Raw genomic sequence first — 14415 nt, 5'->3', positions numbered from 1 at the left:
AAAGGAAGGAGCAGAATGCACTGCAGTTAGTGCTAAAGGAGCAGGCAGAGAAAGCTGGGGATATCTCTGTGTGACCTGAACCTGAAGGCTCATCCCAAACAATGGGCACACCACTTTTGGTTAAAGCCATGGTTCAATTCTCTGTCTCATGATGGCTGACCAGAATGCATCCAGCACTGCAGCAGAAACAGGCTGTTCACACATATTTTCTCACTAAATATGGCACACACATTGCAAGTCATAAATCTTCTTAGCTCTGCTGCCCTTGAAATCCAACTCAATTTTTTTTCCCCAAAAGCCAGTGGCTAACTAATGGAAACATCTATTCCTAATATTTCATTCAATACAGAAATAATGTCTAGATAAGCAGGCTGATTGTATGTATAGTAGTTTTAAAGTTGACTTCATATTAATTAATTAGAATATGAATTCTTTATACTAATAAGAAAGAATCTGCTTTATAGTTTATAAGCCTAATAGTGGATGTAGATAATATCCATTGTCATTCTCAAATGTAAATAAAAATAGTAGAAGTAATGCTAAGGATTTGGAAAATAGATACTATTACTGTCAACTGTCCAGAAATTTCAAAAATATTTAGAATTAAACATTTACAAAATATCTTTTGAATGCATTTTTAAAATTTTATTTTTTTCAATATGACAGTGAAAATTTTACATAGCCCATATTGAACTTACATATTCAAATAAGGCTTCACCAATAATAAAGGAGATTAATACATTGCTAGAGTTCGGCATTTGACTTTATGTCAAAAGAGTTAATTTAGCTCTATGAATTACAGAAGACTTTGTATTCTGTTCCCTTTAAAGCTTTACTAAGTGGTTGACATTCATGATTACATCAGACTTTGATACCTCAGTTCACAACTACAGACAACTTTAAAAGTGATTCTGAATACTACAAGTAAAATATTTTTATTGTAGGCAATGATTCAATCTGTATATTCAGAATGCATAATAAGTCATGTGGAAAAGGCATGCACAGTGTGCTTGAATTTCCAGAATCTAGCATTCTTTCTTTTTTAGTATTTTTTCTTTTTAGCAATGATATTGACATATTGGGGTGTTTTTCCAGATTATAAGAATTAGGCCGTCTGAGGGTTACTTGTAGTTTCCAAGTTGAATGGCAGAACGCACATAGACACATCTGAAGGTGTTTGGAAAGATTTCCCAGTACCGGACAGGGTTGCCGTAAAGACTCACGGCCGAGTAGGAAGCCTTTCTAGAGGGGTGTCCAGCTCGGCAGAAGTCATTTTGCCCAACTGCGGAGATGTTGTTGTTATGAAGGTAGACGACCTGCAACATGAAGTAGTGTGGAATGATTATTCTCCATTTGGGGGTTGAGGTTCTTCATATAAGTACTATTTTTAATTTGGGCATTTTAGTATGAAGACATAACAATTCCTCAAGCCAAATTTAATTTTGGGCCTTCATTTCAAAATTTGCTTTTCCTTCCTCCATATGCCCTGTCTCTGTATGTTGAACATCAGGCACTCTAGATGTTCAGGCTAGAGACATGACACTTCCACACCATCCAGTTCTACCACCTTATCTTCAAAGTGCACACATAATGCAGATCCCTTCACGTCTGCTCCCTGAACCCTGCCTAAGCCTCTGGAGCCTCATCGTCAACTATTCACATGGCTGCCAGCTCTTCCTACTTTCTCCTTTGCTTTTCAAAAACCCATTGTATCCTTTTCCATTCCAGAGGAAGTCTGAGACAAAAACAGTAAAAACGGCCATGCCAAAAAGTACATTGTGAAGAAGACAAACTAAAATGATTCCGAGAGAAATTTGGGGGAAGACAACCCTTTCTAAATCTGTGTAGTGGCAGGATGAATATGTAAGTTTATGTTGTCTCAGTCTCCGTCAGAGAAGCTTCTCTGTGCCGTAGATGGCATGAATATAGAGATCCAGAAATATAAATAATGAAATACAGAAAGTCACAAAGGGTCGCAGTGCAGAGAATCACACTATTTGAAGTGCTCTGGCATAAACACTATCTACATAGCACTCCACCCACTCCCAAGAAGGCTCAAGACACATTACAGAAGAGGGGGCGGAAAGATTATAAGAACCAGAGGTCTTGGCAGAATGAGGTAAAACAGGGTTTTCTGGACATCACAGGGTTGTGGCGCTAGTGAGTCACAGCAGCTATGGTTGCCTGCTCAGGATGGAGCCAGGGAAGTCTTCAACATGGAGGAGGGGGTACCTCACATGCTTCAACATAGCTATTAACAACGGATGGAAAGCCAACCTTACTTTTCTGTTTTTAAATTTACCTTACATTTTTTTTTCAGGCAATATATCTTGTTTACATTCTTTTCTCTCCCACAACTTTTAGATTCTAGTTTTCTATAAGGATATATAACCTCACTCCAACCAACAGTGGATGGTTCCCAGTAAATCTTCCTGTAGATATCAGCACAAATTGGACTCTGTGTTTTTCACACACACACACACACACACACACACACACACACACAGGAGAGACAGAGAGACAGAGAGACAGAGACAGAGAGACAGAGACAGAGAGACAGAGAGAGACAGAGAGAAAGACAGAGAGAGAGAGAAAGAGAGAGAGAGAGACAGAGAGAGTCAGAGCCCAAAGAGCATATGATGTTTAAGGGTTTGAGGACTGGGTTGAGACTTGGATACAAGGAAGTTAGAGGGAGGAGGGACAACATACAAATATAATATATTATAATACATTTAGGCAAAATAGTTTGTCTAATTGCATAAAATTCTTTTTTTGTTTTGTTTTTTTGTTTTTGTTTTTTTGGGGTTTTTTGTTTTTTTGTTTTTTTGTTTTTTTTTTTTTTGAGACAGGGTTTCTCTGTATAGCCCTGGCTGTCCTGGAACTCACTTTGTAGACCAGGCTGGCCTTGAACTCAGAAATCTGCCTGCCTCTGCCTCCCGAGTGCTGGGAATAAAATTCTTATAGGATTCAAAGTATATAATAAAAATAAAAATAAGTGTTTATAAGTTTTACAAAATAATCAAAAAAGAAGTAATACATATGAAATCATTAGGATCATGAAGGAAAGATGTAAATAGGATGCAGATTCTAAAAATTAGGGAAACAGAGCGCAGTGTGATTATTTTCGAATAAGTGTTACTATGGAAAAGATTTGCTTAAATAAAACAGACTTCAGAGCTTCACACTTCATTGTCTTCCTCCGTGACTGACAAGATAAAGTGTGTTACCACATGGAGCTTAGAGGCAAAATATATGAAATAAAATTGTATGAAGTGGCATCAAGATGGACAGTTGTTTTCTACTGTGTTTCCTTCTTTAATGTGCCTGGGGTAAAGCAATCCCATGGTCTCTGTAGCGTGTGCTAAGCTGATGAGAAAAAACACAAGTAAAAAAATGGTAAGAGTGGAACCAAAACACAAAACTAAACTCAATGGAAACCTTAACAGTTCAAAAGGATAACTAATTTTGTCAAGTCTTCTAAGTCATTCATTTAGAGAACCAACAGCAACAAATTCTATCCATCCACTAACACTGCTAAGCACTCCCAGTGAAAATAATCATCACACAAGAAAACATGTGAAGTGTTTTGATCACTTTCATGTCAAACGCTAATTAATCTCAGTTAATGTCAAATTTGTTATCAGTTGAACTTGGAAACTATGTCATAACTAAACCACAAAGAAAGGGAGATCCTTTGCTTTTAACATTACTGACAGCAGAACAAAAGATCAGCCTATCTTGTGTCACCAGCAACACATGGATATTATATTATTTTACCTATGAAATGGATCAAAATGTTGTTTCAGGGACACAGTGATTGAACTTAACAGCTATTTAAATGAAAAGAATGTCTTAATAATGTAATGTCACATGCCTTTAAATCCCAGAACTTGGGATGTAGGGGCAGGAGGATCTCTGTGCATTTGAGCTCCAGGAAAGCCAGAACTACAAAGTGAGATTTATCTCAAACAAATGATCAAAACTAAAAAAAATCAAAATAGAAAAAAAAAATCTTAACACACAAACGCACACACACATAAACACACACAAAACATCCCTGAAAATAATTGCGTAAACCCATTTAAAATACTGGGTTTTCATTTTGGTTTTATTTTTTTCTTAAGGGAGTAACTTGAATAAACAATTTTTCAATTTTAGTTTCTCAAAGTAGCACTGAATTCTGTTATTATACATAATTATTTTTGTCACTACTTAATAAGTACGACTTTTATTTGTAGATTTATGGACACAAAGACTATCAATCCAACAGACTACTGGTTCCAGTATTTCTATCTTTATCAAGCTATGTTATTTGATAACTTGAATAAAATTAACTCAGTGCATTGATTTTTCAGCCATGAATCTACTTTTAGCTTACAGTTAAACCTTGTTTATTTTGCATCACTGATCATACCGTCACTGGTCACTGCCTTTTACAACAGCTACTTATTTGTTACACTGATCGATGACCTCGGATCAGGCTAATCAATAAGAAATATCTATTTTAGCGGTGAGTTTTATAAATTATCCAAGGTGTGTTTATTTTAAAAATTAAAAAATTAAACATGTTTTCTGCAAAAGAATGTTTATGTGACAATATTTAAAGTTCCTTTCTATGCAATGGTTTGGGCGTTGTATCCTCCCAAGTTCATGTTTTAAAACTTTCAATAACCTGGGGTGCAGGATGGACCTATGGAAAGTGACCAGTCACAAAAGGGATTGCTGCCCTACAGGAAGGCACTTTTTACCATGTGACATCAAATGGTGATATCAGAAGCTCAGGATTTGGGTGAGGCTCTCACCAGAACCTAGCCATACCGTTACTCTGATCTCAGGCCATGAATGCTTTCCAAGCTCCCAGCTCATAGGATGTTGTTAAAGTAGAGAGAGCCATGAAGTGAATAACTTTCTGTCCAGAGTTCCCTTCCTCCCAGAATCACACTGGGAGGATTCCTTTCCAGATAATCCTCCTAAGAAGGAATTGATTTGCTTTACCTGGATATACTTATGCTGTGCCAGCCCAGCAGGCACCCTGAGGAGTTTGTTGTTGTCCAAGTGGAGTTCCCTCAGATGAGGAACGTTGGCCAGACTGCCATTCTCCATAACAGTGATGCTGTTGAAGCTCAATCCCAGTCTGCAGAGGAGAACAGAAATTGATGTGCACAGTAGTCAGGAATCCCTTCTTGTAGTCAGTACCTAATTGAGCAACTAATAACACATTTATTGGTTTTGCATCAACTGTTGCTGTCAGAGTGTTTCTCTTTCAACCTTTCTGAGACTAAGCAAAACCTTTGCTCCCTGTGTGTGCATGTGAGCACCTGTGTGTGTGCTCATAGGTGTGTGTGTGTGTGTGTGTGTGTGTGTGTGTGTGTGTGTACATGTTGAAGTGCAGGTCTGGTTGAGTGTGCATGGTATGGTAGATATATTGTGTGTGCATATGTTCAGGGGACTGAGTCAACATTGGATACACTCCTTCATGATTTTACACTTTAGGTTTTGAGACGATCTTTACTGAACCCTGAGCCCATTAATTTCTCAAAACTAGCCAGTCAGTAAGCTTTAGGGGTTTTCTTGTCTCTTTCTTCCAGAGTAAGTGCTGCCATGCCTAGGTTTTTACATAGGGAATCTGAATTCAGGCATAACTGCACAGCAATCACTTTGCCAACACAAACATCTCCACCATCCCACATCCCAAAGCCTATTCTTAACTCTCAGTAAATGCTCTACTGTTGCATCCTGAGAAGACGTTGTAAAATATAAAAGGTAGTGTTATGACTTGGCCACTTGGATACCTTTCCTTTGAAATAGCAATTTTCTTGTAGGTTATCCAGTCCTTTCATAGACTCAACATAGAATCTAACATATTAAAAAATAGCCACAAATTGATTTCTACATGTAATAAACATGCAGATTTACTTGGTAAAGGTCACAAAGAAATAAAATTCTCTTTAGTCATTTTGGAACTGAAGCAACTGCCCAATTATCATACACATTATTCATAGAAAATTAAGGAATAACATTCTAAAATATTAATAAACCTGCTTTCTAGAACAAGTAGTGGGATCTGTGTTGTATTAGATAAAACTTCTCCAGTGACCCTTTAATTGCACTCTGGAGCAGCATGGTGTGAGTTTTGCTCTCTCCCACTCAGATATCTGACTCATTTCTCTGTGTTACATAAGTTTAATTTGGTTGAGCTCATGGTTTGTATTTTTAAAATCAAAAGCATAATGAATGGGGATTCTGTGATATTAATGGGATTCCGAGCCAGAAGAAATTGGCTTGAAGGCAAGACTTGTCCATTAAACATTCTAGGGTTAAAATCACCCAAACCAGAGAGATGTTAATCCATAGGGTAGAGAGCAGGAGGCCACAGAGTAGTGAAAGAGATCAAACAGGTACAAAGAGACAGAATGTCTATCAAGCATCTTCACATAAAACAGAGTGGTCTGGAGATTGCAGAGCAGTTTGCCTACCCTTCAGGTAGGTCCAGGCTTGAGTCCTTTAGAATTTAAATATTGGCCTTACATAAGTAAAGCACCTTATATGGGGTCTTGCCTTTATTTTGAAATAATGTTTAAAAGGTGCAGATTTAGGGGCAAAGGTAGAATCACCAGTTATTTTCACTATTGATTATTAATTTGACATTTTGCTGAGAACGCTACATTTTCCCTTCCTCTTAGATGCTCATCTATTATTTATGGCCCTTCCTTTTCTACTTCAGAATTATGTCTCCTATACCCTGTGACATTCCAAGTCCTGTTTTTCAATTTAGCATTGGACTTTTTTTTTTAAATTATAGAACCCCAAATGACTTTTTCGAGATTAATGTTATTTTAAATTATTTATTCATATATTCAATCACCCAGCGTTTTTGAGGTTCTATATGCCTCCATGGATTAAAAGAAACAGTGACAAAACTTGAAAACCATGTCTACTATTGCCAAATACTTCACCTTATAAAGGACATGATGACACGCATGTATGTGCATGCCATTTATGTATGTATAAATGACTATATGGACATGTTTGTTTCTGGATCTCTGTGTATAACAATCATTTGTATTTTACTTCAGAAAAGGAATGAGTGGTATCTGAGTGTGGCCCTGATAATAAACTGAAACTTTGCCACGAAAAATATGTTCTTGTTTTCTTTTCACAGGTTTGGATTTTTTTTTTTAATTTTCAACACCAATATATTTGTTGTGTACAAACCACTGAATAATAAGAAACACAATGGTTTGATGGCTTAATGAAAAGTTTTTTTTTCCTAGATTTGATTATCAAAAAATATATTTGATAAACTCAACTATTTAGTAATTTGACCATACAGATACAGCAATTATACGGAATTTAAAACATATTCATCAAGAATCTGACTTTTTATTACCCTTTCCATAATTTTTTTTAAAGATTTATTTATTTATTTATTTTATATATAACACCACCATTGCTCTCTTTACACACACCAGAAGAGGGCATCAGACCCCATTACAGATGGTTGTGAGCCACCATGTGGTTGCTGGGAATTGAACTCAGGACCTCTGGAAGAGCAGTCAGTGCTCTTAACCGCTGAGCCATCTCTCCAGCCCCCCTTTCCATAATTTATTAGAACTTTAAGCTCCTGTTAACAAGCACATGCCATCGGTATGAGAGTTTGGAATGCCACAATCTATTTACTGCTTTTCATATGCGGCAAACTTCTTTTCTAAAGAAACATATATATTATGAATATTGCCATTCTTTGAACTTTAAAATATTCTCTTCTTATACTCCTGCTATTAATCATCATCATCATAATAACCTGAAAATAAGATCCTGATGGCAGATGTGTGTAACACGTAGTGCAACTCATCTGCCTCCTCTCGCCTGCAGCTAGGGGGAATTATTTAATAATGAAAATTAGGTGGTGTATGATGTAATACTAATGTGAAGATTTTTCTTTCAGAGACTCTGGTTAAATTTTTCTACATGGAACCTTTCTTATTATTTGTGGTACTGGGGGAGCAATTTGTAGCTATAATCACAACTGAATGTTTATATTTTCTCTTCATCATCTCCTGTGTCATTGGGGATTGCACACAGACTCAGGGAATGGTACCTTGTGTATTAACTTGGTTACTGATATTTCTCTAAGATAAAGAGATGTGCTTTGTGTATTCATTCATCGGCCATGTTGACTTTGCATAACGCTACGGCAGAAATATTTCCTCTAAGAATATCCAGCTATATGCTCGTCAAGGACAGAGTATTCCTTGAAGACTACTAAACAAGATCACCTTATTGGCCTACTTTTTCTTACATAATAATCAAGTTTTAAACACTGAGAGATTGAAACCAAGTTAGAAAGCAGACACATGGTGATATACAAAGTAAATATACAGTTAAGCAGGGCCACAGTTTTTTTCTTTCTTTTGTGAGACTGAAGTAAATGTGAAATGACATTTTCCTTTAAGCCATTAAGAGAATATGGGTTAGATAATTTTGTTGCAGCTATTCTCAAAGTAATATTTCAGTGCCCATATAATTCCTGTTTGAATACATTCTCAAACTTGGGTCAAACTGTTTACAGTCTTTCTTAGGTTTCTTTTTTATCACATTGAACTAGAATATATTAAATAGACATCTAAAACATGTTTTAACTGAGCACCTATATAAAAGAATTATAAGCCATACAATATTCACAAAATATTTAAAACGTGACAAATTTTGTTGTCTACAGTAATTATAATAGTTCATTGATTTTATCAAGAATTCATCCGATAAGCTGGAGTTTTACTTAAAAACAACAATAAAGTGTGATAGTTTTTAAAAATTGATAGAGCATTGTGTTTCTAAAGTTGAATAACACCCTTCCCTTGGCATCCTTTGATAGAAAGTGATGGATTTCTTACTTAGACAAATTAATCAGTCCTTTCAGGCTGGGTGCGTCAACCTTGGTGATCTTGTTGCCATCTAGATGCACTTCAGTGAGAGAAGTAGGCAGACCTGGAATAAGCAGAAAAAGATGCTGAAGTGGCCAACAAACATTATAAATACAGATTATACTCCAATGGGTACCCATGCTGTGAATTTCTAAATACCATTTCAAATAATTTTGGTCTTCATCTCTTTTCTTCTTTCTTTTTATAAAAACAATGCACACTTTAAAGTGATGTGATACTTTACTGTTTTTATCTCAGAGAGACATTGATAAGGTTAAGAACCGCCAGCATCATGTGATGGGTTTTTGTGCTTGCAACTGCAGAACCAAAGTCAGACATTGACCTTCATTGCTCTCTCCACCTGTGCCAGTGAGCTCACATTGCTGTTATTATATAAACAAAATCATGATGTAAAATCATGAAAGGAGGAAGCCGACACTGGAACTCTAGTGCAGGGATTATGCACCAGTGTATCAGTTAAGTCCATGTATAAATATACACAGATAATTTATTTACAAGATTAATTCAGAATGAGAACTCAGTGTATCGTGCTGGTGTTGGCCTGTGGACAGGATGCCTTTGTGAGAGCGTTTGATGCCTCTGCACCATGACTGTCCAGCAATAGCTAGAACTAACACTGACCTATTAAATCCAGACTGTTTCCTCCTGAGAGGGGGTCCAGATCTCTATAACCTGACATATGTAGAACACCTGGGCAAATAATTTAAGATTTAAAGGGCCCACTAAACTCTCAACAATACTTGATTAATGATTGTGATTTCTGAAGATTTAGTAATGTAAATAGTAAGCAATATTTGAATTTTTCATTTCTTCTTGCCTTCCAAAGGACCATGTGTATATATGGCTGTTAATAATGCAGAGTTCTAGCCGGGCGTGGTGGCGCACGCCTTTAATCCCAGCACTCGGGAGGCAGAGGCAGGCGGATTTCTGAGTTCGAGGCCAGCCTGGTCTACAAAGTGAGTTCCAGGACAGCCAGGGCTACACAGAGAAACCCTGTCTCGAAAAACCAAAAAAAAAAAAAAAAATAAAATAAAATAATGCAGAGTTCTGCTTTAATGAGCAGCAACAGCTACAAGAAAATAGTGAATTGATACCTACAGATCTAGTATGTGCCTGAAGGGAGGTTTTATTTAATTTATTTATAATTATTTAATAATTATTTAAGACACAGAATTGGGAAATAACAGATAACATTACTATAAAATTTTCACTACATCCACCAAATTATGTTCATAATTTTATTTATTGACATAATTTTTCTATGTTTCTTTTAAAGTTACCATATTTTTCAGGGAAGTTGTGTTTTTGAATAGCTTGTTCTATGAAAATAAATAAACAATAAATAAGCAAATAAGCAAATAAGCAAATAGATAAGTTGCTACTTGCCCTCTTTCTGGTATGTACCCAACATTAATCATGTCACTTTTCTCAATTAGGCTAATTTGTTTCAATGTGTGAAATAATAAAAAAATCAATTTCCTTTCTTGGTAAGGAAACAGACTTAAAGTTATAAATTTGTAAGCTTTAAACAGTGAGTGTACTCATTGAGGGAGGAGAGTATAGAATAGCATTCTCTAAGCCAGAGAGAATTAAATAATTGAATTTTGCTCATGAATAAATATTGGGAAAATACAACAAAGTTTGTAATAAGATGGTTCACCCACTGGCTTCTTCTGACAAAAATAGAAATTTAAAAGTTCTCTTATATAAGTGCAACAAGGATTCATTTAATAAAGCAAATTCAAGATCCGCTAGTCCTTCTCTAACTCAATGAAGTGTTGTTGTTGTTGTTGTTTAAAGCAGTGCTGCTAGAACACCAAGATGCAGTTCTTCTATTACTGTTTCCTGGCTACTAAATGCTTCTCTTATCTGGAACTCAGTTTCCCAAAAGTAAAGGCCTGGAAGAATTTTGACTATGGAAAAGAAAAAAAGTTTGCACTAATTCAGGGAAGTGAACGTTAAATGATCCTCACCATCATTTCCCCATAGTGACATGTAGCCAAGGAATCTGTTCTCTAGTGATGTGGGTTTTGTTTGTTTGTTTGTTTGTCTTACCTTGTCATTTTGGGAACAGAATAAAGAAGATCAGCTTGGTATAGGTATTTTACCTAAATAGTCCAAGCCTTACTTCTATTTATTAATCCACAGAGTAATGCTCAAATATACATGACATTAAAAAATTCCATCTGCAGTTGACTAAACTCATGTATCACAGATGTGAATATTTAATCTAAAGTCAAGGAACACCTATATGACTATGTTAAATCCCTTCCTGGACTGGTTAAACTCAAAACTACCATATTATAATCTCTGCTACACTGGCTTTGGATTTCCATGAGTTACGGGAGAAAATATAACCAGGCTCCTGGTGATGTGCAGGCGTAAGGTTCCCAACCTAGTAAGGACAAATGAAAGAATGACACCTATGCATAAGGAAAAGAACTTCAGTCAAATAGTTGATACTATAAACTCTGATGTACCTTATCAAAATCTCAGCCGCAGCAATTCGCATCTCCAAGTCCCTGCTATTTAGTTCAACTTTCTAAGCCCTGATTTTCTTATAAAACAGGGACAGTACTACTAAATAGGGACACTTAAATCCATAAAGTATATTTGACACATTATCTAGCATTTACGGGTGCTTGAAAAATTGTAGTGGTAAGTTTCATGTGATTAAGAGGAACTCAGTAAAAGCAAGCCGGGTGTGATGATAATTAGTTCCCAGAAGAGAGAGAACAATGAAAAGTAAAAGAAAACAGACACCACATGATGAAATTTGTCATGGTGAGACATTTTGGGGGATTGCAAATTCACTCAAAATTTGTGACTAATGTAAGTCACATGACAGCAGCAAGCTCTGGGAAATTTTCAACTGCTTCACTTCCAAAACTTTAAGATGTTATGAATATATTAGGTATAGCTCACAGTATACATAGATAGTAGATAGCATACATGGACAAACACTTCTCAGTGCATATATGCATAGGCCCCTCTGTATCTGAAGAATTGGTGCCCAAATCTGCTATGTTCAACTTTTTGTATAAATGATATGTTTGCATCAAACCTATGTACATGTATCTTTGTTTTCTAAATTATCTCAAATAATTATACATTTGAAACACACACAAAACCTTTTAAGTATTTTTGATCCAGAGTTAATTGAATATATGGGAATATATATTAATTTTTCCCTTTACTTCATATAAAAAGAGCATTAGTTGCATTTCAAAAATTAGATATTCAGAATAAGTATACATTTTAAGGTATGAATAAATATGTACTTACCTAGCTAGCTATCTTATTCATTAATCTATCATTGGTGCCTATCCCCTGGGCACCAAAAACATCCTCTGTATAAAAAGACTGTAGAGGTGGGAGTTTAAAGAAAGGTTTCTATGGTCTAATTACATTTAAGAGTTAATTTCTAAAAGCATAGTAAAAAAATCACCAATGTTTCATGCAGAGGAGAATTTGTATCTAGTCCCAGTTTTGGAACAAGGCACCTGTGCTTAGGAGGTCCCGGATGGGGGATAGGGAGGAATGTGGAGAGACTTTTGTGAGACTGTACTTTGAGGTAGGAGGAAAGTGACATTCAAGGTATGTTTTTAAAAATGTGGTTTTCATCTTTTATGGTTCACCAGGACAGGTTTCCACTTCCATGGGGCAGTAAAAGCAGGTTTGAAACTGACAAATTTGATCACTCTTAAATGGTCTGGCTCTGTTTGACAGAGAAACAGTATCTCCTACCCACTCACATGTCTCTAGTGTACATTGATTAAGCTTAAAACTTCAATACATTTTCAAATGAGAATAGGAGACATTATTAGTTCCCTACCTCTCTATAACCCACATGCTTTGCTACTTACTTTTGAGACCCTAACCCTAAGAATTTAAGAGTCCTTGAACTCTCAAATTCAAGTGACAACTTGAATCAAAGATTCTGGGGTCTACATTCTTTCTGATCACCAAGCTTAAGGAAGCAGTTAGATCTCCTTATTGAGATGCTGATGAATGGAAAGTTTTGCAGTGACAAGAATTCCCTACAGGATTGGAAAACTAAGGTCCCACTTGGCCCAAATTCAGAAATACTACCAGGAATATTATTTTCCTATTCTTTTTTTAAACATAATACTAATGCACTTTCTCTAACAGTTTTGTTTTTCTTTAGGAAATCACAAAGGCAGAATACAAATAGCCTGAATCTTAAGTTCCATCTTAGAACAGATTTTTGAGTGAGTCTATGTGTGCCTGCAGGGCCCAAGAGTCAACCAGTATCTAGAAACACAATGCCAGGAATTGAGAGTTCACTGGGGATAAGGTTTGCCACATGTGTCCCAATTTAAACCTCCACAATCATTTATTTAGAAACTATCTCAAAGCTATTTGGAGCTTGATTTTTCAAAACATTTTTTGTAGAATTTCCTGTCACCTTGAGGGATCGCAGTTATGTTGGTGTCTGAGATGCGAATGTATGAGAGACTCTTCAGTCCCTGGAAGGCTCCATTTTCAATCCCAGAGTTTTTCAGTGGGTTGCCGCCCAGTTCTACAAAGACAAAAGGGGCAAAGCTGTAAGAGGGAGTGTCCGATGTCTGCCTGCTTCAGTGAGGATTCTAGACAAACATTTTAGCTTCATAACTTCTTGATCGAGAAACCAGATGCTTTCAGAGAAGCATCAAAATACAATGAAGCTTTATCCCTACTGAAACACAGCCTGATGCTATAGGATAGACAATGGGCCCATCACCTCAACACTAGAGAACTTCTGACAGGAAGTTCACCATTCAAGGGCAGATTGAATCTCTTTCTATGCAATGAAGCCATGTATGGATTAGTTAATTAGCTAATCAAACAAATAATAACAAGTATAAAAAAACAAATCAATTTATTTATAAAAAATAAAAATAAACAGTCAAGGCACTATTTATAATTCTTCCAGAAATGCCAAGAAGGTGTTAATAAACAATACTTTATGCTAGAAATTTCTCAGGTAATTTTCAATGTTGCTAGAGAATTTAAAGCTATCATTTTGCAAAACAATTATAAATTTACATTAAATAATATTTCTTTGTCTCTCTGTTTCTCTGTGTTTCTCTCTCTCTCTCTCTCTCTCTCTCTCACACACACACACACACATACACACACACAAACACATACACACAGACAGCACCCAAAACTTTTACTTTTAGAAGGGAAATAATCTACAAATGTGTTGCATTCAGACCACAATAAAACTGCTATAAACAGGTTTTCCCAAATCTTTTATGAAGCACTGTCTATGCTATATCCTGCTCATCTGATCAGATATAGTCAGTCTTCCCTCCATGCTAGATCACAAGGTCAAAGAAGAAATAGTCTCACACAAGCACCTTGTCTCTTCTCTTTGGGCCCTGAGACTGATGGTCACACAGCCCTCTAACACACTGCACTCACTTGGACTCATCCCCTTCCTGCAGTTAAGGATTCCTTGAAA

At 36.2% G+C, this 14415-nt stretch overlaps 1 protein-coding gene across 2 annotated transcripts in view; it reads right to left on the bottom strand.

Moving 5' to 3' along the window:
• Positions 1–619: 619 nt before the first annotated feature.
• The window catches only part of Dcn (decorin), a 40127-nt gene continuing 26331 nt past the window's right edge, over positions 620–14415 (bottom strand). For both annotated transcript variants that reach the window (XM_021173997.1, XM_021174000.2), the window contains exons 5-8: positions 13375–13488; positions 8895–8988; positions 4996–5134; positions 620–1316 (exon numbers count right to left, since the gene is read on the bottom strand). In XM_021173997.1, coding sequence (XP_021029656.1) covers positions 1122–1316; positions 4996–5134; positions 8895–8988; positions 13375–13488 — 542 coding nt within the window. In that variant the 3' untranslated portion in view covers positions 620–1121. The remainder of the gene's footprint in view (positions 1317–4995; positions 5135–8894; positions 8989–13374; positions 13489–14415) is intronic.

This window comes from Mus caroli, chromosome 10 (genome assembly GCF_900094665.2).
Source record: "Mus caroli chromosome 10, CAROLI_EIJ_v1.1, whole genome shotgun sequence".
In the NCBI taxonomy this organism is placed as follows: Eukaryota; Metazoa; Chordata; class Mammalia; order Rodentia; family Muridae; genus Mus; species Mus caroli.
Note: the sequence above shows the minus strand (reverse complement) of the source record. Positions and strands in the feature narration are given on the sequence as shown.